This window comes from Tympanuchus pallidicinctus, unplaced genomic scaffold, assembly GCF_026119805.1.
Source record: "Tympanuchus pallidicinctus isolate F22 unplaced genomic scaffold, pur_lepc_1.0 scaffold22, whole genome shotgun sequence".
Classification (NCBI taxonomy): domain Eukaryota; kingdom Metazoa; phylum Chordata; class Aves; order Galliformes; family Phasianidae; genus Tympanuchus; species Tympanuchus pallidicinctus.
The window spans coordinates 24,282,677-24,309,780 of record NW_026294739.1 but is presented as its reverse complement, the minus strand read 5'-3'; the positions used below and the strand labels follow the sequence as shown (position 1 = coordinate 24,309,780).

General features: G+C 55.4%; 1 protein-coding gene across 5 annotated transcripts; it reads left to right on the top strand.

Moving 5' to 3' along the window:
• Positions 1 to 208: 208 nt before the first annotated feature.
• Positions 209 to 26,991, top strand: TANGO6 (transport and golgi organization 6 homolog). 5 transcript variants are annotated; one of them, XR_008207515.1, is made up of 18 exons: positions 318 to 997; positions 1,265 to 1,381; positions 2,028 to 2,175; positions 2,630 to 2,754; positions 3,220 to 3,382; positions 3,919 to 4,001; positions 6,647 to 6,759; positions 8,104 to 8,280; positions 9,436 to 9,562; positions 9,683 to 9,862; positions 12,842 to 12,976; positions 15,391 to 15,897; positions 16,074 to 16,131; positions 19,770 to 19,922; positions 23,053 to 23,204; positions 24,895 to 25,008; positions 25,896 to 26,087; positions 26,609 to 26,718. XR_008207515.1 is itself a non-coding variant. In XM_052685851.1 (17 exons), the coding sequence occupies exons 1-17, from the start codon at positions 209 to 211 to the stop codon at positions 26,783 to 26,785; spliced, it is 3,318 nt and encodes a 1,105-aa protein (XP_052541811.1). In that variant the 3' UTR covers positions 26,786 to 26,991. The 5 variants fall into 5 exon arrangements, 4 of the variants coding, with proteins under 4 accessions (XP_052541811.1, XP_052541810.1, XP_052541813.1 ...); XM_052685851.1 differs by lacking the exon at positions 25,896 to 26,087 and having other exon boundaries at positions 209 to 997; positions 26,609 to 26,991; XM_052685850.1 differs by lacking the exon at positions 26,609 to 26,718 and having other exon boundaries at positions 25,592 to 26,591.
• The last annotated feature ends 113 nt before the right edge of the window (positions 26,992 to 27,104 follow it).

The following is a 27,104-nucleotide window of genomic DNA, read 5'->3' as shown; positions in this document are numbered from 1 at the left end:
CTGCCAGCCCTCACCCGAGCCTCAGGGTGGTGCTGGGCTAGGTGGAAGGAGGCTGTGTAGGGCTGGGGGACGGCGGCATCCCGTGCCCAACCTGCTTCTCCGCAGCAAACCACCAGCGGTGGCGGTACCCGCGCTGGGGAAGCCCGCACGTGGATAGCAGGAGGCAGCCTGGACCCAAGATGGCGCCGCCCACCCCGACCTGCCCAAGATGGCGGCAGGCGACACCTCTCTCCCTCCCGTTGCCCTCCAAGATGGCGGCGTGCGGCATAGCCCCGCCCCCCCGCCCGACCTCCCCAAGATGGCGGCGGCAGGCCGCGCTCCGCCCCTCGGCGTCTATTCTAAGATGGCGGGTGGCGCAGTGGAGCCGAGCCGGGTGGTGGAGGCCCTGGAGCTGCTGCTGGGGCGGCCCGCGGGGCCCGGGCCGGACGGCGTTCCCCTGCGGCTGGAGGCGCTGCGCGACAACGCGGCGGCGTTGGAGGAGCGGCTGCGGGGGGAGCCCGGCTGGGCCGCGCTGCGCGGCTTGCGGGCCGCTGTGCTGGGCCGGGCCCCCGCGCTGGCAGCCGGGGCAGAGGACGAGGCCGAGCCGGCGTGGGCCGTGGCGTGCGCGGTGCTGGCGCTGCTGCTGTGTCTGAAGGAACGGCTCGAGGCGCTGTCCGCCGCCCCCGTCGCCCCCGCGTCCGCTCCCGGGGCCGCCCCGCCGCCTGCCGCCGACACGCTGAGCGCGGCGCAGGGCCAGGCGGTGCGGCGGGCGCTGCGGGCCGCGGTGGGGCTGGGGTTGGCCCCGTACCTGCCGCCGGGCGTGGGGCGGCGGCCGGGGCTCCCCGCACCGCCACTGTCGCCGGGGGCCGCCCGAGGGGCCCGGCTCCGTGCCGCCACCGCCGCGCTGGTGGAGCTGGCCCGGCACCCCGCGCTCGGCGCCCCGCTGCTCGCTCAGCACCTCGGCCCGCTCCTCGCCGGCCTCTGCCTGCTTGGCCACGGCCCCGCCGTGCACTGCGAGGTCGGTGGTCCCCGTCCTTCCGCTCCTTCGTGCGGGTGTGTCCCCGCGGGCCTGGGATTGTGGTTCTGGAGCAGTCGGGGTTTGGGGATGCCCAGAGTCCCTGTGCAGTGCTGCTCCTGGCAGCTGCTTGTGAGCCGTGTGTGTCTCAGTGTGAAAGAACAGATCAAAGCTGTTGCACGTACAACGTGGGAGCTGGGTGCTGAGTGTGTGGAGGTGCAGTCTCATGGCCAGGCTGCCCTCACCGCTTCAGGGTTTGTGTTTTTCCAGGGCCTTTCAGAAGCAGAGCGAGCAGAGAGCCGGGAGGCCCTGCAGCACATTCTGGACCGTGTCTATCAGCCTCTGGCCGTGCGGGAGCTGCTCATCCTGCAGGGCGGCCCCAAGCAGGTACCAGGCAGCAGAACCATCTCCTGGTGCAACTTATGGCTGTTATCTCTTGTTCTGTTTGGGGCAGCTGCTCAACCTTGTGCTAGGATGCAGCAAGCTGCTACCTGCAGATAGCAAGGTGCGGGGTCAATTTAGGCACACCTGCACCTGGAAGGTTTGCAGCAGTTCTGGTGAAGCAGAGCTGTCTGCTGCCTTGGCTCCTGCTGCTGTCTGTGGCCCTTTCAGAGACTGCCTCTTAGCAGTGGGGAGTAGAATATGGGCCATGTTAGCTGGGTTGCAGCCAGGGCAGCCAAGGAGAGGGACTCACCACTTCTGTCCCCTTATGTACATTGAATGTGACTCATCCCCTGAGCCCCTGCGTCAGTAATGAGACAGAGCTGCTGCCTGATCCTGAGAGATTTTAATTAAAGGAGGGAAGCTCTCCATGACAGGATGCTCCCAGGAAGGTTGGTCTCTCTCATTAAGCCTTAATTTACTTTGTGCCCCTGGATGAAGTGATTTTAAATGTTTCTCCAACCTCTGCTTCTACATGGTATCAAGTCCTCTGGGGCAGGATGCAGGCTGCTTTGCTTGTTAGTGAGGGTTTGCCCACAGTTGTGTACTGGAGAGAATTCACTCTTTAGCTTGCTCCTTTGTTTCCTTTCAGAGTCGCCCTGCTGGGGAAGAAACAAAGCCAGCCTTTGCTCGGTCTCCAGCATGGCTGCGTCGCCTTTGTGGCCAGCTGCTCTCAGAACGGCTGATGAGACCCAATGGGCTTCAGGCTGTGGTTCGGGGTATCATGGAGGGCACTGGCGGTGAGTTGGGTGCTTGGGTGCTGCTCTTCGTTTCTGGGGTTGCAGATTAAAAGACTCTTAAAAGATGTCTCTGAGACAATTCCTCCCATGGGATGTACTGAAATGGGGAATGCTTTTGTTAGGCCAAACTGGCTTCTGTAATGCTCAGATTCTGCTTCTAAATGTGGCTATTCTGTTGAACTCCTGCAGCATGAACTATGTAAGCACAGCCTCCCTCTGTTTTCTTTCTCATACACCTGGACATTTATGGACATTGTTTTCCAGTGTCAAAGGCCTTGGACAATAGTTTTCCCTTTTCCCTCATTCAGCCCAGGTGTTTCCTGAAGGATGGTTTGAGGAGGTTAATAAAAACTAAAAGGCCATTTTTTGGCCAGAAACGTTTGACTTCAGCCAAAAATGGCCCTGCTGTTTGCAGTCGGGCTGAGCTGATCTTGTCTTTCTGTGAGTGGGGCAGGTGGCACTGATGCTGAAACAGCAGCTGTGGACTGGAGAAAATGTGATGCGGTTGCAAAGATCCTGGCTTCCTGCCCTCAGCAGTGCCTTTCCCTGGAGGATTACTACAAACACGTGTGCCCCCAGGTAGGCGCTGCCCTCTGCTCTCCACACAGCATGCTGACTGCCTGTGAATGTAAAGTGGGAGCGCTCTCAGCACAGTATCTGTGCTGTCAATACTTGAACATCACCTGACTTGAGCCTGGCTGCCCCAGTGCAGAGCTGTTTTCCTACTGCTCTCCCAGTGGGATGCGTTTTTACCCTGCTCATGAGTTTTCTATATATTACTGAAATACTGAGCAACCTTGCCTGATCACATGAGCTATTCAGCATTGCATTTCAAGGAGCTTTCTGCTGGGGAGCTTTGGCTGTGGGTGTGGTGCAGGCTCAGGTCACCCTCCTGTGCATAGGACAGAGAGCTGCTCCTCTGTGTGGGGGGTGTTGTGCCCAGTGTCCAGTAAAGCAGCACTGCAGGGGCTCCTCAGTCTCTGCCGTTAGCTGCATGGAATCAACTGCTAAGTTTTGTTCTGGTACTGCGGGCTTTCCTTTCAGATTCTGGACTTACTGCACATCCAGGACAAACTGACAGCGCGGCAGTTCCAGAGAGTGGCCACCACGACACTGCTCACCATGGTGAAAGAGCACCCTCAGCTGGCAGAGAAGCATTTGCTCCAGCCTCTGCTGACACCACTTCTCCGCTGCTCGGACGCAGCAGGTAACAGCTGGCAGGGGGACACGTTGAGCCCTGGAACAGGGAAGAATCGGATTTCTCTTTCCACTGGTCTTTGTTTTTCCGTGTTGGTGACTTGGCTACTGAGGGTGCAGGCCCAGGTCTGTTGGTTATGGATATGTTTAGGTGGCTGTGTGCACCACATTCACTAGCACTTAACTCATGTTAGTGTAAGGTCAAACAGTGGGGCTTCTACCATCTCTCTGAGAGCCTCTTCCATTCTGGCAGTGTCATTCTGGTCTTCTGGATGGAAGCCATCAGTTCCCCACACTGGCCAAGCAGTTCTCTAAGGAATAGTCCATCAGGATTTTTTGGTCTGTTTTGATTTGATTGTAACCTTGCAGAGTTTACAACAGCACAGTGATATTTTAGCACAGCTAACAGGGCTTATTTTTTCCCATGCTTTTAACTGTTTTCTTCTGGATTATCTGTGGGCTTTTTGGTACAGGGCATCAAGGGGCTGACATTTTGTTAAAGACTGCAGTATATGAAGGTGCTTATTTTTCTCCTCTTTGTTTCAGAAATAGCAGAGGAAGATTTGTCAGCTGGGACAGTGCTGGTGACAGAGGCAGAACTCAGCAGCTGTGTGGAAGATGTGTTCAAGGTAGACTATGATCTGATCTTTGAGGAGATGAGAATGCTGCTCTAGGAAGGAGCTGGCTGGTGACTTCCTGAGCTGTTGAGGGTGTGTGTTAGGCCACAGCAAAACGAGCAGCTCAGGCAGTGATGGTGCTGAAGCAAGGCCTGGAGTTGTGCAGAATAACTTTGAATGAAGTTCTGCACTGGAGGGACTGCAACTTCTTGGTGGGTACCAGAGGTGCTGCTTCCAAGCATTCTCACCCCAAATTCTGTGAAGTAGCAGTGAGCTCTTGCTGGTTGGTTGTTTTGTTTGTTTTTGTTTTTTTTTTCCCCCAGCATCTTTCTGGTGTGTCAGTGAAAGGAAGAAAGGAGTTGGGGTGGTGGGCTGGAGGCCAGCAGTCCCCACGATGTTGTCACGATCTCATCCTCTTTGAGCTGCAGCAGGACCTGAGCCTTGCTAGGTCATGCTGTTTCCAGTAGGATGGCTGTGCTCGAGTGTTCTGTCAGAACAGCATCAGGCCTCAGGATATGATTGTGGATCTGTAATATCTGAACAGGCAGTGAGACACAGGAGCTGGCTGGGAGTGCCGCTGGCCTGGCACACGTTGCTGTCAGTCCCTGGCAAAACCAACGTGTCTGTCCTACCAGCGTCAGAGCCTGACATCCTCAGGTGTCCCAGATCCGTGCAGGACATCACAGCTGGTGCCACTGGGGGTCCTCAGCGGTCTGTCTCCTGCTGGTACGTCTGGTGGCTCAGGGAATTACAGTGCATCTCCTCCCACTGGGCGAGGTGAAGTGATGAGGGTTAAGTAAGGGAAAACGAGCAGCCTGCTTTGCAGGGACCTTTCAGAGCCTGACCTCGTGACATGTGTTTTCTGATGTTAATTTTAAAACCTGTAGGTGTGTAATCCGTCAGCAGCTGCTGGGTGTCCTGCAGCCTCATTTGCTGATCTGCCATTGGGAGCTGCTCATGGACAGGACCGAGACTGGGGGTGGTGGTCTGGCCTCAGTGCTGCTCTGTGCAGCACGATGGGCTGTTGGAGCTTGGCAGCTGTCTGCCTGGTGCTTGGGCTCTAGTCAGGTTCTGGGGCATGGGGAGGGCGCAACAGAATTGACAGAAAGGTGGGCCTTGTTGCTGAAAGGCTAGTTGCAGTCTGATTTCATTGGTAACAGATCACCTTCCATGTCTTATGGGCCGGGCAGTGTATGTGTAACACCTGTAGCTCCTTCCAGCAAAGATAATTAGGATTATGATGATTTTAGTAGGGAGCACCTCCACCTCTGTGGCACTGATCTGTTCCCAACTGGGAAATTTTCCTGTCCATGTAGAAGGGGCCCCTTGCAGCGCTGTGCTCAGCAGCACAGATCTGAGCTCTGGTGTTGGAGGGAGAGGTGGTGTCCCGTGAAAGACCAGGGCTGTTAGATGAGGACCTCTTCCAAAACCTCTACTGGTGCCTCCTTCTCCCATCAGTGTCACCAGTACTGTGCTGCCTGGCAGCAGCTGAACACTTTCCAGCAGAGAAGGACATCTCAAGCCCAGGAATTCAAGAAGGGGGTGACTGACTTACTGGCATGCCCCTAGGCAGCCTAAGCTCTTAAATGCTGTGTGATTGTTGTAGTATTTTGTGTACTAATGATCTGTTGCAACTAGCTGGCAGGCAGAGACCAGTCTGGAGGGCTGCTCTGTGGCTGCTGCTCACAATGAGAATGCTTTTGGAGTTTGGGGTGGATCCCTGCTTAATGGCATAGTGCTTTAGGCCTGACAGCGGTGAGATTAGCGATGGAAGATCCAGCCTGCCGTTTGTGGGGGTTTCTTCCCTAGCAAATGTCATTTGATGCGGAGTGGGAAACCATCCTTTAGGTTTCATCAGGGAGCCTTTGTGTACAAAAGGTTCTGGTTAGGAAGAGTGGCTCCATGGGGATTAGAGAAGGCAAAACATTGGTTTGCTTCAGTGCAGCAGGCCAAGAATTATCCAGACAATGTCCTTCCTAGTGCTGTACCTGGGCTGTCACAGTGCCTCTGGTGGGCCAGAGCCCTATTGCTGTGTCTCCAGCTGATGGGAGGTGTGGGGATTGCTCTGTTACAGGGGCAGCATCTTCTGAGCTGGATGTCGTATGGAGAATGAGAAGAGGCTGTTTTTTACTGCTCTGTGGGCAGCAGCAGGACCTGTGTGCAGTGCTCTGGTAACAGTGGGCTGAGGGTGCTTCTAGTAGTTCAGGAAGGCACTGCTTGAGGCAGAGGGCAGGAATGTGGTCCTGCTGCCTCCTCCAAGCCTGATCAGTTCAGCACACCTCAGCTCCTACTAGAGACTGATTTTCGTATTTGGGATTTGGCTCTGAGTGCAGTTTCCTTAAGATCTGCTGACTCAAAGGTGTCCATTGCATCTCTCTATAGCTTATGACCTGACCCCTAAGCAGCAGCTTTCCTGAGTTTGCTGCAGTGTTCCTGCAGCTTGGAGCCCTGCTGTGTTTAAGCAAATGCTGGGAGAAAGATGGTGCTGAAGGCTGCTTTTAATGCAGGATATACATAATCAGGGAGAATGGGCTGAAAGGGTGGAGGCTGTAAACACTGTGCCATGCTCTCTGGTGTCAGAAGTACCTTCTGTTCTCCCTTGGCATCCCTCTGTTCCACTCAAGAGTTAGACACTCTGTGTGCCCTTCTCTCCGTAGGTATACGTGGTTGGGAATGACAGCTCCAGCTTGCTTCTGAGATCCTTGCAGTCAGTCCTGGGAGTGGTTTTCTCCCTCTATTCCTTTGCCAAGCAGAATGTGTCATACTTACGGTAAGGGAGGGTTGTGCACAGCTTCTTTGGGGTTTTGTTTCTTTACCGCCTGGCCCTAGAGTACATGCTCTATATGGACACGTATAGAAGTGGAGACCAATTTTCTTACCCTGAAAAGCTTATTAAAAGCAGGCAGTAACCACAGGCCTAGGCATGGTGCGTGACCTTACTGTGCCCAGGGAGTCAGTTCTTGTCTTCACTTTTGTCTTCCCCGAAGGCCAGGTGTTTGGGCAGGCGTGCCCTGCGGGAGCCCTGCTCACCTCACTGCAGTGTGCAGCAAGGGCAGCCCAACTCCAGGCCAGGGCTGCTAATGCCACGACTAGGCTGGGTGTTGGAGGGTTCTGTGGGGGTGGATTAGAAAGTAAAAGATCATCTTTTTGCTAGATGGGATCATTTTTTCCAGTGCATGTGGGATCTGCCTCTTGGCAGCTGTCTCTTGCACTGTGCCCAGCTCCCCCACGACTGATGTATGATGATGAACATTACATATGTCAGTTGTGGTGGGAATGATAGTGGTCACCAGGTGCTGGCTGTCCTCTCCCTGTTCTCCTCCCAGGCTTTTCCTGGGCTGCTTTGCTTTGGGCCATTCTAGTACCTATGCTCCTGGTGGGTTTACATTGATGCCTTGGTGGTACCGGCACGTGGGTACTGGAGGTTTCCCCTATAAGGTCTGTGCTATTATTAAAGACTTCATTAATCACTTCAAAGAGTAGTGAGTGCTGTGGCAAGTTCTCAGAACAAGCCAAGTGAATGCTGCTGCTGGGTGAGCACAGTCACTGTTAGCTTCTCTCTTTACACAGGAATTTGGCAGGGGTGATAAAAACCACAGCTGCCTGGAAGCGTTCAAGTTTCCAGACCCCTGGCACAGCACTGCTATTCAATCTCATTAACCTGCATCTTCACTTGGCAGGGATTTCCGTGCCACCTTACAGTGCTCCCCGTCTCCTTCCTCTTTCTTGGCATGGCTGACAGCTCTGTGCTTTGTCAGATTGGCATGAAGCATCGCGCGCAGCATACTGAGGCTGCGTGTGAGTGGCTGTCCTTGTACAAACACGCTGTTCAGACAGAGTGCTCTCTGCTTGGCTGGGCTGAAATCTTGGAGGGCCTACATTCTTCCATCTGTGAATGCTAGAATGACAGAATGTACCGCCGAGCTCCTCCTAAATGGAAGCAAATGCTTTCAGCTAGGCAGAGCTCTCCTGCCAGAGCATCCCAAGGAGGGTCTGTGCTCACTGCAGAGCATTCACACTTTTCTCTTTGTCCTTCCACACACTCTCACATTGCAGTGCTGCTGCGCGCAGCGGGCGGCAGAAGGTCACCATTGCTCTTTGTCTGTCCCTGCAGCTCCCCGTGCCAGGAGGTGCTGCTGTGGTTCCTGGAGAAGTCAGAGAGGCAGACTTCACTGTGGGTGCTGGAGGGCTGCGTGGGGTTGGCCAGCAGCGTGCACCGCCTGCACCCGCAGTGCCGCTTCCGCGTGGGCAGCGAGGGCGGTGCGGCCATCGCGGCGGAGGAGCCCGTCAGGTGAGGGCTGCAGGGGTCAGAGCCCTGCGTCACCCAGCACCTGGGGCCTTCTGTGGGGATGTGAGGCTGGCAATGCTGTCCTCACTGGTCTCGTTCCCCCGGCGGGTGGGTGGGCTGTATGCACCAGCTCAGTGGTTCCGCAGTGCAGAGCCCAGCACGATCTGAGTGTTAGCATGCGCTCGCTGCGTGCCTCTCCAAGTCCTGGGACTGGGCTGTTGGGTTTCTGGGTGGAGGACATCCAGCATCAGTCCCAGCACTCTGCAGATGCCCATTCCACTTCCAGCCAGGGTCTGCCTGTGGCCAACCGTGTCTGCCTGGAGCTGGTGGAATTCCTCAGGCGCAGGTGGCGCTGTCACAGCAAGGACTTGGTGATGCCAGAGTACCTGAGCCAGGAACCAGACCCCCTCCTGCTCTGGCAGGTGGCCTCTGCATGTAGAGTCAGAGCGTGGCCATGTGGTGAATAAACGACAGCCATTAGACTCCAGCTATGCAACTGAGGACTGCTGAGCAGCATGATGTTCACTTCAAAGAGAGGCAGCGATGTCATGTGGCACATGTGAGCACAGAGAAGCAGTACACATGGAGCACACAGCTCCTGCCAGCAGTGTCTGCTGCATGGGTGTGTCAGCAGCTGCAGGCACTCATTTCACTACGAGTGTAACAAAACCCCATAGAAATGTGCTCATTCTGGTTGCATTTCAATCTTTTCCTGACCTGAATTAGTAGAAAGTCTGCCCTGGGATTTGCACTGTTTAAACTGAATATAATTTAAATTATTTCTTAATGACTATGCCTCTGTCTGTCCTGACTGCGACTGCTATGAGCGCTGCATGAATTAACTAGCGCTAGAATAGGATGGTTTCTGTTAATGTTATTCTTTGAATGAATGTAGGTTAATTAATAAGCTGAGTGCTTGATCATGCAGACCAAATGAACTCAGCAGCAGTTGGGTTTGCTGCTTCCAGGCACTCACTTTCTGGTTGTGCCCCAAAACCCAGGGGCTGTCCGTGGAAGGGTGCTGAGGGTGATGTGGCCTACAGGGGGCCCCTTGGGTGGTGTCTGTGAGACTTATTCTCTCTGCCCCCTGTGACTGGGGACACAACAAACTCAGCTTGTGCCGTTACTGGCTTTCACAAGAATAGAAATCTGTTTCAGTGATGAAGACGAGGCCCTTTACCAGAAGGTTTCCTCGGAGCAGTGCCATGTGGAGAGTTTAGTGGAGCTGCTGTCTCACTGCCAGCAGAGCGGCCTGGCTGGAGACTTTTTCATCCACTGCCTGAAGGTGAGAGCTTTGCTAGGGGAGCATCCCTGGGATGGTTTCCCTGGGACAGGTAGCAAAGAGGCTGTGATGCACCTGGAGGTGGTTTGCAGTGTCCAACCTTCCTTTGCCTCTTCCCATCAGGCGCTGAGAAATGTGGCTGCAGAGGACGAAGCAGTGGCAAGCTGTGATGCCATGGCTGGACGTAGCCTCCTGGAGCTGGAGCAGCACAGTGCTGAGCAGAGGAGGAAGCTGCTGGTCCTCCAGCTCGTGGCTGCGCTGTGCGAGAGCGTCTCGGACACTGTGTTCACCAACATTGCTCAGGTGGGTGATGGTAAAGCCCTGGGGGAGCATGGCACTGCTGTCTGTGCCCCTGGGTTTAGGTACATAATTGCTAAGAAACAGCGGGAGAAAACTAGGATGTCCCCAGGAAAAGCAGTTTATTGAGTCAGTTGTGAGTGTCTGAACAAGACTCCAACCTGTGCTGTATCAACAGGGAGGGGGGAGAGCTGCAGATGTAGGAGGGAGCAGCCAGCAGATGTCTTTATGGCTGTGTTTTGAAAACCAAGAGAGTAAGTCATCAAAACTCCAATTTTTCATATTTTTTTGAGCAAAATTCACTTCCCAACATTTTGCAAAGCTTGAAGACATCTGCACCAGGCAGACTTTTCCAGCGAGTGCTTGCTGTGCATCCATGCAGTGGTGCCAGTTCTTTTGGCACATCTCTGCAACAACCTCTAGCTGTTGCTGCAGCTGTGCCCCAACCTGGCAAGAGCACTGAGGCTCTGGCTGTGCAGCATGGTACAGCCATCATATCGTGTCCCCTCTCCCTTGTCAGCATGTAGGCTGCTCTGGTTTCTGCTGCTGAGCACCTGTACTGAGTGGGGTGCCCTACTGTCAAGGCTGGTATAACCATGGTAATGCTCTTGCAGATGTCTTCCTGAACAAGTAGCTGCAAAATGTATTAATTACTGTAAGTTCAAAGAATTGTTAGCACGTGGTGTTTTGTCACCCCCCAGCCCACACTGCAGTGGCACCGAAGGTGATTCTTGTCCTGCACCTGGCTGCCGGGGCTTTGTTGCTCACCAGGGCAATGCTTAACCAGCTGCTTTGCATGTTTAACTTCCTCATCCAGTTCTTTTTAAACTCAATGATCTGATTACACTGGTTTCCTATGACTTCCTGAAGCAGAGCAGGTCACTTCTTGCACAGTTTTTCTCAGTTTTCTTTTTGGAACAATGGCATTTCTCATGCTGTGCCCTGCGGTGGCAGAGCAGTGACAGCGGTGGTTGCTGCAGCATCCAGCTCAGCCTGAGCACCAGCAGTGTGCCTCTGCCCTCCTTAACCCACAGACCTGAGCACATTCAGCTGTGCTGTCCAAGTCAAAACTTGGGAGTGGGAAATGGGAGAGGGTTTCACTGAGTTTCTGGATCCAGCATGTCTGGTGTAAAAAGAAACAACCCAAGAAAAAAAAATTCAGACAAAAAAGCCACTATACTTCAACCTGCAAGTAAACACTAGGGGTCATATTTCAAGGACCAGTCCCTCAGGTTCAAACAGGCAGCTGCATAGCTGTGTTCTTAAGCATTTTCTGCAGTACATGGTTCCTTAGGGGGTTTTGTTCTTGCTGCAGCTGCTTTGCAGCATGTGTTTGTGTAGAACAGAGTGGGAGCAAGTAGGATCACTCCATGTGGGGCCTGAGCCCAGGGATGGAGATTGGAGGCAGCTGTGGACCTCCTCAGCTGCACATTTATTCTACATTTTCCCCCTCACAGTTGAGTTTGATGAGGTTGATTTGATTTTATTTCCTCGGTGGCCACTGGTGATGCAGCATGTCTCCTCCTGCACGAGACAGAAACGTCACCCAGTGTTTCATCTTCCAAGCTTTTATTTTTCCTTTCTAGACGGTAGTGTTTCTTTAATTATTGGTGTCAATCACTGCTGATAGACTACTTGTATGTGACATTGCTCTCTTTGCAATTGAGTGTAGTTTCAATTCGTTCAGTTTGTGTGTTACTATTTTATGAGAGCAGTCACTAATGCGTCTTTGCTCTGCATTCTTGCTGTTTAACAGCACATTTCTTGGTCCTCTTAGTCCAGGACATACCTGTGCCTTACCTGCAGACCCTCAGAGCCAACCTCCTACTCTCTGCTGCAATAGGGGATATGTAGTGAAGATGGCATTGATCAGCTCTTTGAGCCCTGCTGATGAGGAATGTGTTTTACCCACGGTGCCTGCTGCGCTGGCAGGAGGCTGGTAACATGGGGAGCTGCTGTAGTAGTGCCTTGTTGCTCTCTTGCTTTGTTTCTAAAGGAGGAGCTACTCCAAAGGGTTCGTTTCATTTTGCAACAAGTGTGTTGAGCAGTAGTGACCACTAATCCATGCTTTTCCCACCATGAATGAGCAGCCGGCTCCCGTTGCAGTCAACAAGTTCACCCGGAGCAGACAAAGGAAAAGAAGTATTAATTTCAAGCTCCATTAGAAATGCAGGAAGCCTGTGGGATCAAAGATCTTGGTGCCAAGTGCTGAGAAGGCCAAAGTCAGCCAAGTGAGATCATCACTGGCTTGGAGAGAAAATACTGTGAGAAAATCACCAAGTGTGACACCCCCCCCCACCCCTTTAAGCCAACAAATTGGGGTTGCTGTTTGCAGTCTGCAGAACTCAAACTTTTCTCTAGCACAATCTTGTAGGGGCCTCTCATATTTCCCCCTACTTGTCTCTATCCCCTTTGCTCCCTGTTAGCCTTGCTTTGCTCCCCAGCATCTTCCACAGCCTTGTTTTCCCAGTTTGGGCAGAGGCATCCAGCCCTGTGGCAGCCAGTCTGCTGTGAACTGTTTATGGGCTAGGCTGTCAGCACCTTTCTGCTACAGCTTTGTTTGCTATGGCTCAGGAAATGGATGGTAGCGTTGGATTTTAGGTCTCATGTTTCACAAATACTGGTTTCCTCCCTTCAAGGGAGGGCTGTGTAGGGAGAGGAGAAGAGCTCCCAGCCTGGCTGCTGTGGTGCTGCTCCCTGTGAATTTCATCTGCTGGTTTAGAGGGCGAGAGGCAGGGCTGTGCTGCTGTCTGGGTTTGGGGAATGGCAATGGTTTAGGAACTCAAACACATCCACCAGCAGAGCCCCAGCATGCTGCATTCCTGGTGCAGATAGACTTCACTTAGATCCTGGCTGTCCCCCAGATCTCCAGGGCTCCCTGGTGGGGCTGGCATTACAGCAGCTCCTTGCTGGAGCTGAAGAAGCAGCAGTGGAACTGCTGGGGCCACCTCCTTCCTTCCTAACCGTTCTCCCATCCGTTGGCAGGTGGAGGAGTTTGTGGCTGTCACACTTCAGCGGGCTTGCATCAGCCTGGCCCGGGGCCACGGCACAGCAGTGGAGGCACAGACTCTGAGCATGGCCATGGGGCTGGTGGCTGCCGTGCTCAGCGGAGCCATGCAGGTGAGCAGATGTGGGGCAAGCCCTGGGTTCAGGCACAGTTTGGTACCGATGGAGGTGACACACACTGGGTTAGGTTTGGGTTTCCTGAATACTGGTGTGTTCATGTGCACGCATTGTCTGTTTCCTGGGAGCAAAGCCAAGGGTCCCTTCCCAGCAGGTCACTCAGAGCGCAGCTGGCGTGAGCCCTGGGATCCTTGCCACACTCTTTATGGTCCTTGTTATCTCTTTCGGAAGCACCGGCCTGCCTGCACACGCGTGCGCTGCTTTGGGTCTTGCTGGCATTCACGAGCCACTTCCTACTATTTGCTTTATTCATTTAACCAAGCTCTCTTTACAATGCCGTGTGTTCCTTATGAGAAAGCAGACAAACAAAAGGTTGTGTGCTTCCAGCAAGGCTGGGGGGTGGAACCTCATGAGCCCTGCGGGTGTGCCTGCAGGCTCTGTGTGCTTGGAGGATGAGGCCTGTCTTCGTGTGCCACTGGCTGCAGGGTCCCGGACATCATGCTGTTTCAGTGCAAAAAGAGGCCCAGAAAAGCTCTGCAGATCTATGCTCATTGGTCACAAAATGTTGGTTAATTCATTGATCATCCGAAATCTGCTTCCTAGAATGTTCTGTTAGAGCCCTGCCATCACAGTCTCCTTACGTTATCATCTTTTGTATCCCTACGCATCTGTGTGCTCTGCCTGTGCACGGTGAACTTCTGCATGTGGGCTGCACCATTCTGGAAAACCCTCTGTCAAAGCTGTGAGTTTCACAGTGTCAGTCAAACAGCACTGCAGAGTGGTAATGGTCATTAGCACTGCAAAGTCGTCGTATTTACTTCACTGAACAGTCAGCTGCTTTATCCCTGGGCTTGCCCAAAGGAAAATTCAGACATTAATGGAAGAAGATAATTTATTGTCTTATTAGCAACATTCCTGGAATTGAAAAAAGGGACATTTAATTAAAAAGGATGACATGTTCACAAACAAGGGAAGAACAAGCAGTGTCCTTCAATTAGAGCAAGAGCAAACGGCAGTTCTCATGTAATTAACGAGCATATTGTGGCAATTGATGTGCAGGAAAAGGAGGTGCAAAGCCACCCATCGGGTGCTGGCCTGGGGCCTTGCCTTTGCCTGGCCCCTAGCTTGCATTTTCATGTGCAGCCCTGGGGCTAAATTGGGTGCTCAGCGTGGGGCTGGAGGGTTTGCCTGAGGCTTTTGTGGCCCCCCCAGCACCCCCGTACTCTATTGGTCTGGCTGCAGAAATGCAAAGCCTGGAACTGGTCCTGGTCCAGGCAGCCCCCACCTCGCTGGTGGTCCCGGAGCAGCTTTAATGGGCCCCCTCCCAGGCCAGGCCCTGCTCTCTCTTCTTAATGGAAGCAACTTAACTTGGCCAGCAAATTGAATGAAAAAGGTTTCCCAGGGCAGCTGGTGCTGGAAGCAGCAGGAGTGGCTGCAAAGCTGTTTGTTTTTGAATGGCCAAGTGGGTGTGTTTTTTTTTTTTGTTGCTTTTTTTTTTTTGTCTTTACACAATCATCCAAATGCTCCCCTGAAACCTCCGGTAAAGCTTTGCTTTTCAGGCCTTAGCAGCCCAGCTTTTCCTCCTGGGATCTAGCAATTAAATCCTAAATCCAGGTTAGGGCAGGAACTTCTCCCCAGCCCCCAGGGCTGTGTGCTGTGCCAGCAAACCCTGCCGGGCTGCCTGGCACGTTCCAACCACCTGCGTGCCGCTTCCTTCTGGGGATCTGGCAGGGCAGCAAGAGTGCTGTGGGATGAGCAGAGTGATCAGTGCCTGGATCTGATGCTGTGCCAGCCCTGGGCTTAGCATCAGGGCCAAGCACCTATCTTTGTGGGGTGCTTGTGGCTCCCAGTGTTTGGGATGCTGCTTGGTGCAGGGACAAGGAGGCGTCCTTGGGAGCTCCTGCAATGCCTGCTGCTTTCTCACCTTCTCCCATGACATGCTGTTCGTTCTCAACCCAGAAAGCTACCGTGTTACTTTGTAGTGCACAGAGTGTTTTATTTCCCAACAGTGAAGTCTGCATTGTTGGAGCTCTGTACAATGAGCCTATTGAGGTGGTATCAGAGAGGGAGGGTGCTGCAATCGATACGTTTGCTGCTAACCTGGGATTTCACTTTGCAGGCTCATCTAGCTAGGGCAGTGCAACAGATCCAGCCATGAGATGTGATGCTCCAGTGACCAGAACTTGGGATGGGGCAGCCCTCAATGTTCAGCAGCCCCGTTCTTCTGCAGGGCTGCAAGGAGGCCATCAGCACCATACGGTTCCCCCTGCCAAAGTCTCACGACAGATTTAACCCCAGAGTACATCTCCTGCCCCCAGCTCACCCCTCGCTAGCGTCACAAGGGAGCAGCCCCGTGCCAGCATGAGCCCCTTGTTGCAATGGTGCCAATGCTGCTTCTCCCTTCCCTGCAGCTGAAATCAAGTGACTTTGCTGTCCTGAAGCGACTGCTGCCCTTGCTGGAAGAGGTGTCCTGCACTCATCCTGACCCCGTCATCCAGGAGCTGGCTGCAGACCTACGCATCACCATCTGCACTCGTGGCGCCTTCTCCACTGAGATGGTTGGCACTGCAGCTGAGAGTGTGCTGGGGAAAAAGCTGGGGCCAGGCAGGACAGAAGCCTGCACAGCCCCCTGCCAAAGCCCAGGGGCTGCTGGGGCACTGCCACAGCACAGCCACAGCTGCGGCCACCCCTCAGCTCCCAGGGAGAGTGAAGAGCAGACTGTGCATGGGGAGCCTTCTGCTGTGGGTCCTGCTGCAGCTCCAAGTGCTGAGAGCTCGGCCCCAGCTCAGCTCCATGAGCTGCTTCTGTCAGCCTATGACCCCCAAGTTCCCGTCCGGGCAGCTGCCCTGCGCAGTCTTTCCAGCCTGATAATGCAGCGGGACCCAGAGGCACTCCAGATTCAAGAGAAAATCCTCCAGGTACAGGATCTCCACACCATCACCATCCCCTGTGACAAAATCATGGGGTGGGTGGTGAAGCTTGTGGGGCAGAACATCTGGCAATGCCCACCTCGTGTCAGTGCCCACCTCATGTCAGTGCCAGTGCCACAGGGCTCCAGACTGCTGGTAACAAATCTGTTCCTTGATTTTTACAGGTCTTCCTAGAAAACCTGCAGCATGAGGACTCCTTTGTGTACCTTTCTGCCATTCAAGGTGAGCAAACTCATGACCTGGGGGAGGGCAGCTGTGTAGCAGTAGGGAGTGACACACTGTGTGCAAGTGGCAGTGCCACATCTGTACGTGGTACTGTGCTTTGTGTGGTAGAGTGGTTGGGCTGTGCAGGGTCCCTGGACACTGCTACAAGGGCACAGGCTGGAGAAGAGCCCACCGAGGGGCTTGGGGGTGGTAGCACCAAGGAGGGCTGCGTAGGAGCCAAGCCAAGCAGCGGCACTGTGCTGCACTCAGGGCTTTGAGCCTGCTACAGCCCCTTGCCATGGCTTTTCTGAGCTGGGTTGTCTTGGTGGTGGGAGCGTCACCAACATCACCAACAGATGAGTTTTTGGAGCCGGGGGAATGTGGCCTTTGGAGGTGTTGTGGCTTCAGTCTCACCCCGCTGAGACTGTGGCTGAGCTCTTCCTGCAGCAGAAGGTTGAAGTTTCCCACCGTGAAGGGGCGGGGAAGCAGTGAGTGAGCTGTGGTGCTCCAGCTGTAGCCCTCCTCTGTCTTGGTGCTGTGGAAATAGGCCTGCCGAGGGGAACGGTGACAAAGACTTAAGTAACCACTCCTGAGATTTCTAACCCGCTTGGGAGCTGTTCCCTGGAAGACACCTGGTTGTAGGGGAGGTTGAACGGATGTGGGGGAAGCAAATGCCAACCTGTCTGTGCCAGCCCCTGCTTCCTTCCTCCTGTTTCCCTGCAAAGGTTGTGATGCCAGGAGGCACAGCCACCTCTTTTCATGCCTGCAGCCTCAAGACCAGTAGCAGGTGGTGCTGCTATGCCCCTCTAAGTGCCGTGCCCTGAGCAGGCAGCAGTGATGCTCCTGCGTGTTTAGCTGACCTGCTGCAACAGCCGTGGTCTGTATGGCAGTGGCTGCACGGCTGGGCTGGGAGCTTAGGAGCAGTGCCCCCTGTGCCACATGTTCCCAGGGACCTGCAGTGTCACTAGGAGTGGGACAGCTGGAGCTTGGGCTCGGCTCCTATTTCCTGAAGCTGGTGAGTGCCATCTCCTTGGCCTTGTCTAGTTGGAGCTCTCCTTGTGCTTCGTCAATGGGTAATTAGTTAATTTACTGCCTGGTTTAACTGCTAATGTGCACAGACCACAAGTGTGCATCCTCAGTGGAGCTGTAAGTGCAGAGGTGAGGGTGCCCTGCACTGTTTTACTGCTCGGGGTGTCCTCCAGCTGAGGACAAGCAGGAGCTGAGCACTGTCCCTGCACTGGGTCTGTGCTTCTGGCACCTAATCTATGCAGGCAGGAACTGGGGGCTGGGAATACTTGGTGCTGGCATTGCACTGCGGCTCTTTTAGAGCCTAAGCTGCATGGTAGCAGAGGCTTGGAGAAGGAAGCTGGAAGGACACAGCCCAGCTCTGCATGCCTGGGTCTTCCCTTCTGCTGGGCCCCCAGCCCTGCTGCTTTTCCTGCAGACCCTTGGGACTTGGCCTGCTCATCGTTCAGCTATTCCCTGTCCTGCTGTTCTGATGCGGTGGCACCAGGCTGACTGCAGTGATTTGCATGCAGGAGCTTCCAAACCCAGACGTGGTTTAGGTGTCTGTGCAACGGGCTGCCGTTTCAAATTGCTGTCTCTTGTGTGTATGTGAAGTAGCAGAGGTAATTTGAAGAGAAGTTGTTCCATGAATGTAACCAGAGCCTTGGGAGACCCCTGTGAAGCAAGCTACAAGCTTGGCATGGCTGAAATGGGAGAGGAAACTGTTTGCAGGGCCAGGTTTCCCTGGAGGCAGGCAGAGCTGGTGGGCAGGCAGCTCACTGAGGCTAAGGGAGCTGGAGAAAGGAAGAGGGTGCACTGCCCCTGCGTCTCCTCTGCACTTGTAGGTAACCTTCAAACCTAGTTGGAAAGCGATCTTATCAATATACTTTCCTCTCCATGCCTGTATGGTCTTGAGTGCGATGGGTTTGTCCTTACCCTGCAGGTGAAATAGAAATGAAGGCTGAAATATTCCCTAAGTGATTAATATATGGTGTGCAGCTGCCTCTGTGTTTCACAGCCTGGCTATGGCTGTGATTAACCCTGACGCAGTTCCCTGTGGTGGTGACTCACGCTGCGTGCTGTGCTGGCACCTGCACCGTGCTGTGCTGTGCTCTGCCGTGCCTCGCTGTGCCACACGTGGGGCCAGAGGGCAGCAGGAGAGACACCAGTGCTGCTCAGGGCTCCCGCTGTGCCTGCAGGGCTCGGCTCTGGGCACACAGTGCTGCTGCTGGGAGCTGGCTGCTGCAGCGGCTCAGATGGGAACCACGGCACCGGGTGCACGCGTGGTTGATGCTGGAGGAGAGGTCGCTGCCCCTCGGGATGTGCCTGGGCTTGTGGGTGGTAACTTGTGCTGAGTGCTTTGTGATAACTGGGGAACTGGGTTGGAGGTGAAGGTTCCTGGAGGGCAGGAGAGCTGGATCTGGGCTCGCTCTTAGCCCTCGCTCTGACTCAGTTTTTGGCACAGCCAAATTCTGCCATTCGTGTTTCCCTGGAGAGCAGCTGCCTTTCCCCATCCCAGTGCCGTGGCCATAAAAGTGCCTGCATGCAGGAGCCTCTGCACTGGAGGAGCTCTGCACAAAGTCAGCCTCTGGGCTGCACAGGAGGAGAGGGCAGAGGCCAGACTGGGCTCCAGGAGTCACAGCCAAGTGGTGCCCAGAAGCATGCCCAGCCCGGTGCTTGCTGTGGCACTGTCTTGCAGCCAGTGATGTCTGGCTTGTTATGTAGACACTAGGTCAATGAATATTAACCAGCAGTAATTAGTGGACACCTGCTGCCAACTGTTATGTATCTTTCAGTTTGGCATCCAGCTCATTCCACGCTAGACTCTTGGTGGTTTGGCTTTGTGCAGAGGGGGCTACGTGATACGCTTTGCTGAGCTGGCAGGGTACAACGTGTTCATCTGTGCAGTGAATTCTCATGTTCAGCCTGGGCATACCTGCAGGCCAAAACGCAGCAATGCTGAGCAAGCAGTGAGAGACCGGGGGCTCGTTCCCCTAGTTATGCAGGAGGGATTCCTGCAAGGAGCCTGAGATGTGCCACGATGTCCTTCGCATCTTCCAAAGCACATCTTGGGAGCCAGAGGGGCAGTAGGGCCCGTCCCACACTGGTTCCCTCCAACGCGGCCCCATGAGTTTGGTTTTATCATCTGGAGCATTGTGCAGCCCCAGTGCAGCTGCTGCCTCTGCCCAGGAGTGGCATCCCTGAGGAGCAGGCTGTCACCTGGGCTCACACAGCACAAAGGCACTGCTTGGCTTCCTGCCTTTTTTGGAACGCTTCACCCCTTCCCTGGCCATCGCTGTCTCACCTCTAATGGATTTTGGGTCTGTGCCTTTTTGAGAGTGAAATCCTGCTTTTTTCCTCCTTCCTGCCTGCTCAGGAGCTCTGTTACTGGCCTGGCCACGGGGCTGGGCCTGATGGCAGCATGAGTTGGTGCTCACCGTTATGCAGAGCCATAGTGGGAGCTGCTGCCAGGGTTCTGCTGGGTCAGCTGTGGCTATCAGCCTGCATTAGCCATTCCTGTTGCAGTGGAGGCAGGAGACCAGCACACATCGTGGGTACCTGGCCACACGTGCAGAGTACAGTACCACCCGTATGCATGCCATCTTCCTGCTCAACCCTGGACCATCTTTCCCAATCCCTTTGACTTCCAGGTGCTGCCTTGCTGTCCAGTGAGTACCCAGAGCAGATGCTGCCCATCCTGCTGGCCCGCTATGGGCATCCTGTCCAGGGCACAGAGGACAGCACAGCTGCTGTGACCAGGATGAAGCTGGGCGAGGTGCTGATGCGCGTCACTCGGGCGCTGGGTGAGTCCTTGGCTGCTCTCTTCTCCCACTGGGACATTGCAAAGCTCTTGCAGGGTGCTGCCGGGTGCTGCTCTCCTGTGCTTCCCCCACCTAAAGCACATGGAGCTTTTTGTTGTCTAGAAGTGGGTGCAGGGTTGGACTGGGGCATTTTGAAGATAAAGGCGAGATAAAGCCCAGGCTGTGTCAGACTATGGGTTCTTGCTGTGTGTGGTATCACTCAGGACCATGGAGGGTATTAGCAAATGGGGCTGAACCCACTGTGGGCGTGGTGAGGATGGAGGGACCCATGCAGTAATGGGGGCAGAGGAGCAATCTGGGGAGCACCACTGGGAAAATAAGTCCAAGGCTTTGGTGTGTTGCACAAAGGCCTGGGATTCTTTGGAAAACCCCATCCGCCCGCGTATGGGGCAGATGGAGCCAGTCCCTGGGGCCTCCCAGACTTCGCCCTGCCTGGGGGACATGGCCTGACAGGAGCTGGGATCCTGCCCCGGCACTGGGAGCTTCCCAGCTGAACCCCAAGGGCAGGAGCGGGGGTGCAGATCCCACAGCCGTTCCCCCTCACCCTCAGCAGCCGACGCCGGGATCGGAGGACGCTGGGAAGCGCCTGGACATGTAGGGCTGAAGGATGAAAGCTGGATGAGGCCTTCCTGGCAGCTGTTGTTGGGACATGTCCTAAAACGCCTTGTGCTTCTCTGGTGGAGACAAGGCTGATGAGAGCAGGCTGTTGGTGTTCCCAGGGCACGAAGGGAAGGAGGAAGCTGCTGTCCCTGCTGCTGTGGGGCTGCCGACAGCCCTGTCCTACACGGGATGAGTTGAGCTCTCCTGGTCCCACATGCCTTCCTGTCAAGGTCTGATCCTGCTCATGCTGGAGAGGAGTGTAGCCAACACTGGGGCCACAGCCAGCTCCCAGCTTGGCAGCCAGTCCTCACACCATTCCCACTGGTATCTGCCAGCATGGTGGCAGCTCTGTGCCACCTTTCTTCCTGGGAACGTAGGGGCAAGGCACAACCTGCCCAGCCTCCATGCTGATCAGTCCAGTCTGTTGTTATCCGTAATGGTCACACCGTGAGGAAATGCTCCTCTCCAGGACTCTGAGACCACAACAAATCTCTGTGCTGTGCCCTGAGCCCTCCCTGCTCTGCTCCCCCACCTCAGGTATCCCCTACTGGCTTCCGTTCTCAAAGCACACAGCGTGATGCACACTGCCTTGCCCAGCATGGCTGCACGGGACAGCAGTGGCTTGTTCAGGCAGAACAGTGACTGTATGCCCTGGAGTCCTGCTGCAATAAAAAAGGAAGAGAAATCTTCCCATGTGAGGAACTGTTGCCATGTGCTGAGGTGGTGTGGGTTTGAAATGTGATGGTGGAGCTGGACGGGGCATGTGCTGCTGTGCTCTCTGAGTGACAGCAACCTGCACTTCCAGCCCAATGCCTCCTGGCTTTGGTTGTGCTCAAGGTGCACTGAGCTTAGCCATGCATTAAGCCAGCAGCTGTGCCAGATGGGGAAACATCTGTGTACATCTGCGCAGTGCAGGGGAGGGCTGATAGAGCAGAAAGTATCACAACTCCTGGGTTGTCTCATTGCTGCCAGCAGCTCCTCCATCCTCCCTCCTCGCTACGGAGCCATCTCTTGGCTCTAGGCATGAGCAGCAATTGGCAAAGGGCCTTTTCTTTTAAGATAATAACATAATTGTGCTGCAGTGTGTCAGGGTTTTATTCCACTCATAGCTCGTTTGGATCCTTCAAAGATACTTTATCCTTTAAAGATGCCTCCTCACCTACCAGCAGGGTGGGAGCTATGCTTGCAGGTACGGAGAGCTCAGCCAGGATCCCAGCCAGGATCTCGGGTGTGGAGGTGCGAGGAGGATCGGACAGAGGGCCGCACAGCCCACAGCCAAGGCCCCCCGGGGAGGGCAGGGCGAGGGGTGCGCTTGGGGTGTGCGCGTGGCAAGGCTGAGCCTTGGCACGGCCAGTGCAGGAGCACTTCTGCACTGCTGTCCCCAGCACAGCCCCAGCCCTTTGTGCCAGGGCCCAGCAGTGCCAGCACGGCCCCGAGCAGCCTCCTCTTGGGCACTGAGCGTGGGCACAGCCTGAAGCGCTGGCGGCGGGCGGCCGGTGCGGCACTGCGGGGCTCTCCTCCCTGCAGCGGCGCCTTTGCTGTGGGCTGCGCTGTGTCCTGGCACGCCTGTGTATTTATAGAACAAATTGCACCGAGTTGTTTTTGTTGCAAAGCTTCAAGTGTTTGAGATGGAGAATTTATCTGGTGTTTCCAGAAGTGCTTTGCTTTCTGGCAGGATGATGATTCAGAGCTTTCCTGCTGCCTTGTGCCTGGGGACCGCCATACGTCCCTCTGTCCCCATCCCTGTCTGCTGCTGTCTGCTGTGCTCCTGGAGTGGTGCCTGCGTGGTGTTGATGGCTCCCAAGGACTGGGGGCATCAAGGCAGCGTAGCCATAAGCATAGGTTATATCCCCATGTGCAGAGCATTGCTTTCTCATTTATCCCAAATACCACCTCGGGTTAATCCTTATCAAAGCAGTCCCTGCTCAATGGGAACTGCTCTTGCAGGAAGGTGCCCTCGCATTTGGGAGCATGTCGGGCTGCTGTTCCAAGCATCTTTCTGCACTGGGAAATTGTGCATGCAGATCACTGGCTGCACGCTCGGTGTTCCTAATTAGCTGGCTCACACCTCCCGGTGTCTGCATGTGCTAATTGGGTGTGGGCTCTGCGCACTGAATGATGTGAGAATTTGGGCCTTCACGCTCCATTTTTGTTTATTTGTAGCATGTCACCTATTTGAAAGGCTCAACAGCAGACTGAGGGAGTTTGTGATGCCCTGAGCAGCCCCAGACAATGATCTGTGAGTCCCCAGCAGCACAGTAGGTCACCATCAGGGGTTTGTCTGCAGCGTGCCCTGAGCACGATTCTGCTGGGCAGAAGCATTGCTCTGGATGTTGCATCCATCCGTTCTGTGCAATGCAGAGCTGCTGCCCTGGGAGCCAAGGGGCTGGCGCTGCTCTGAGCGGTGCTGGGAGCGAGCTCTAGTGCAGGATGGGGCTCTTGCATCTCCTTGCGGTCTGAACACTGCACCATCTGGCATTGCCATGACCCACAGTTCTGCTCTCTCTTGCAGGGGATTTGGTCATCAAGCACCGGGAGCCCCTGATCCACGCCTTCCTGCGGGGAGCGCGGAACCCGGACAGCACACTGCGTGCCAGCAGCCTCTCCAACCTGGGGGAGCTGTGCCAGAGACTCGGCTTCCAGCTGGGCTCTGTCATCCACGAGGTATCAGCTCCCTCTCCAGCAGCCTCTGTCATTTCCCTCTTCCCACTGTCTTGGGACAGAGATGCTCCATCTGGGCAGGGGCTGTGCTGGGTGCAGCCTGAGGTCTAGTGGGGACAGAGGCTGGGGGCAGCACGGAAGCCCTGTCAGCCCTAGGGGCATCCTGCTGGGGGATGTTAATGAGGGTGGTTTGTCAGCTGCTGGCAGGGTCATTGCTGGGGGCATGGCAGCACGGTTTTGTTCACTGCTTACTGTGGGAGAGGAAGTGAATGATGTTTGCTGCTATTAGAGTGTGAAAGTCATTCATTCTGAAGCAAACGCTTGGGAAATTCTAGCACTGAAAGCTTTATAAATAGCTTAAAATGTCCCTTGTGATAAGAAATGATAGACAGCCCCAAGGAAACACAGCAGTTTCTGCTCCTCCCATAGCCATCTCACTACAGTCCTCAAGGCTTTGTACCTGCGAGAGGCACCTCCTCCCCTTTAATGAAGCCTCATTATTCCTCACTACTGATGGGGAGAGCTCTGTGCCCACAGGAGTGCGATGGCAGCGGCTCCCAGCCCTTGCTAAGAGAGGTGCCATGGGGTGAGGTGTGCTGCAGGGCTCGAGTGGAGCCAGTCTGCATCTGTGCATCTTGAGAGCTGCGCCCCCGTGCCCAGCAGCTGCCATGAGGGCTCAGCAGCAGAGCCAGTGCACAGGGCTGGAGGGCAGGCAAAGCACCGGCACTGAGCTCTGGCTTTTTTCCCTGGGTTCCCTCTTGCTGCTCGCGCATCAGTTGGGTAATGACAGCATCTGATGAGATGCCAATGCACCACACATGCAGCTATTTCAGGAACGCACTCACTCTGCTAATTCTCCCTCCTGTCACTGGCTGTTTGATGAGGTTCTTTCAACTCCGCTTTTTCTTAAAGCTCTCAGAGATGTCTGCACTACGCTCGGCCCCTGGCAGAGGCAGTGCTCAGTGCCCTGCAGCTCAGTGCTTTGAGGACAGCACAGCCCCTGGGCAGCAGGGTTTCCGTGCGGGCTTTTAAGGACACTGCGTGTCACCTAGGAGCACGCTGCAGTCCTGCTGGGCTCGGTGCCCTCTGACGTGGGTGAGCTTTGCAGAGGGACCGGCGCTGCCTTCTCACCTGCTGCCACGCTCAGGGTGACAGCTGACAGCCAGCACAGTGCCAGCATCAGCTGGACTGCTCACCCTGGCACTCATAATGCCAGACGCTCTGCAGGACTTGCAGCAGTTCTGATTTTTACTGCAGAAGTCCAGCCCCCTGTTTCAGTGCTCTGCACTGTTGCAGTGAGGCAGACGGCTTGCCTGCAGCTCTGCAGCTGGAAGGAGAAGAACGCAGGGCTGCATCCTCTTCTGGGCTCAGGAAAAGTCTCTGTGCTTCAGTACCGATGATGAAATCCCATCCTGAGTGTGTGGCTCACCACTGCTTTGTTCTGCAGCCACTGACCATAAGCAGAGCCTGTCCCAGCCCCGAGCAAACTGCCCCAATTCTTAGTGTGATGCTGCTGCCCAGCGACAGATCTGCAGAGCATCCAGAGCAGTGTTGCTGAAGGATGGAGGTGCTGGGAGGGTTTTTCCATCCCCATCCACCAGACTCGGACCACAAGCCAAGTACCAGAGCCACACATTGTCCCCACCAGGTCACCCTGTGTGCTTGTGCTGATCTCCCTGTGCCATCCTCACAGGTGTCCTCCTGTTTGACGGCCATCGCCAAGACGGACCCTGAGGCAGAGGTGCGGAGAGCAGCTGTGCATGTGGTGGTGCTGCTGCTGCGGGGGCTCAGCAAGAAGGCAACTGAGGTGGGTCCCTTCCCACTGCATGGTGCCCCTCGGGAGTGTCCCCCACCCCAGTGACAAGGAGGGCAGCAGGGACGGGGCTGGGTGTGCATGTGGGGGAACTTTCTGTTCCAGGCAGTTCCCCTCGAGCTGGGGATGCCCCCCTACTCTTAGGGGCTGTTGCATCCAGCACCACCTCAACATGTCCCCGTGCTGGTGGTGGCTGTGCTCACCCTGAGGGCTCCCTCCTGCTCCACAGTGCCTCCCAGTTTCCTGGCAGCAGTGTGTGGAGCAGCTGCAGTGAGTTAGGAGAAAATTAACTGAGCTATAATTACCTGAACAGCTGCAGGCTCTCTGCCTGCGTTATTGCTGATTCTGGTGTGAGCAGCAGCGTGTACCATGTTCCTGGTGGGAACAGCCTGGAGAGGGCTGGGCTGGGTGCACCAACTCATCCTCTTATAAACAGTGCTCTCAGCACCAGCACAGCCAGTGTCAGGAAGAGCCCAGTTGGACAAAGCCCTTCTAAGTCCTAATTGCAATTGTTTCTGTTTCTTTGCACCAAAACGGCCCTTCTCATCTATTCCCTCCATTCTTGCCCTCCCTGTAGAAGGAGCGAGCAGAGGAGCACACTGGGAGAGGCAAGAGCAGCTCAAGATCAGCGTGCAGCCATCTGGGGGCACACCAGTCCCTGGTGCATTATTCTGCCAGTCCACCATGGGGCACGAGTGGGTTGGGGACTCTGATAGCCCCTCCGATTGCAGGACCCAAGTTGGGTGCAGTAAGGACACAGGCGTGTGGCGCAGTGATGTTTTTGTGTCACAGTCTTGATGTGCTTCATCTTCCACTCACGGCTCCTCCTGAGCCCATGTCTGCTTGTCTCAGCAAACCAACTGCCTCAGAACCTCTCCCAGGTGCTGCCTATGGGTGCTTGGTGCCAGTGTCCATGTCCTTGTGCTCAACCACTGAAGAGTAACCAGCACATCATCCTCCTTCCTGGGGCAGAGGGGCCATGATGACAAACAATATCCTGAGAAGCTCTGGGAAGTTGCCCTTGGAGCCCTGGTGATGGATACTTTGACCTGGAAAGGACCAGGTTTCCTAAGGTCATCGTTGCCTTCCTCCCTCCTTCCCAGCAATGAGTGTGTTGGGACTCAGTTCCTAGGAAGGAAGCAGCTGGTTCCCAATTGGAATCCCCAGCAGCTCTGCTTCCTGCTGTGTCCCTGTGCAGGCAGTGACTCTGTGCCCCATGCTGTCACTGGGGCTGCTCACGGGGCCTCATCCTAGGGAGGGGCTGAGGGTGCTGCTCCCTCCCAGGGCTTGGTGCTGCAGTCTGGTGGCTGTCCTCAACTGCTGTGTCCACAGGGTTTGCTGCCGGGGCTGCCCGGCTTGCACCCGTGTCCCCCAAGGATCAAGGGGCTTGGGGAGATCATGCAGTGCTGCCTGCGTGTGGGGAAACTGAGTCACGGGAGGGGAGGGCTGTGAATCAGCAGTGCGGCGGGGCCACGTCCCGCTGCTGGCCAGGTGGATGGGGCACCTGCCGGGACACGCCATGCGCTGTGTTTGGGGCTCACCCCGGGTGCTGAGGAGGCCCCGGCGGGTTCTGACTGCTGCCCGCTCTCCCCAGGTGCTGCAGGACGTGCTGCGGGACCTGTACCGCCTGCTGAAGCACGTGGTGGCAGCTGAGCCCGACGGTGCGGCCGTGCTGCACGCCCAGCTGGCACTGGAGGAGCTGGACACGGCCATGAGGAGCGTCCTCTTCCCTCCTCAGGTGCTGGAAAAGAAAATCGTGGTGCTGCCATAGCGGGTGCCGGGAGCCAGAAAGCCACTTTTCCTGCTCCGGTGCTGTGTCAATTTGCTCCCTGGAGGAGACGTGTTTGCTGTGCCCCCGGGCTGCCTTCAGCAGGTGTCAGCCGTGGTGTAGCCACAGCGGTGCTGGGGGCACGTGGCATCTCCAGTGCCCCTCGTCCGGGGCAGCGTGGGGGGGTGAGATTAAAAGGAGAAATCCTCTGCTGTGTGTTGTCTGTTTCTGGGAGCCACGCAGTGCCCTGGTGCCATCTCAGCCGTGAGACACGTGGAGAGCCCCTGGGTACTGGGGGATTTGGGGTGTCAGGACCCTGGAA

Bases quoted from the DNA above. Each gene is read 5' to 3' on its own strand.
- TANGO6 (XM_052685850.1), top strand. From the start codon at position 344: ATGGCGGGTGGCGCAGTGGAGCCGAGCCGGGTGGTGGAGGCCCTGGAG. The intron at 12,977-15,390 runs GTGAGCAGATGT...CCTTCCCTGCAG, and splicing joins TGCTCAGCGGAGCCATGCAG to CTGAAATCAAGTGACTTTGC. The intron at 19,923-23,052 runs GTGAGTCCTTGG...TCTCTCTTGCAG, and splicing joins GCGCGTCACTCGGGCGCTGG to GGGATTTGGTCATCAAGCAC.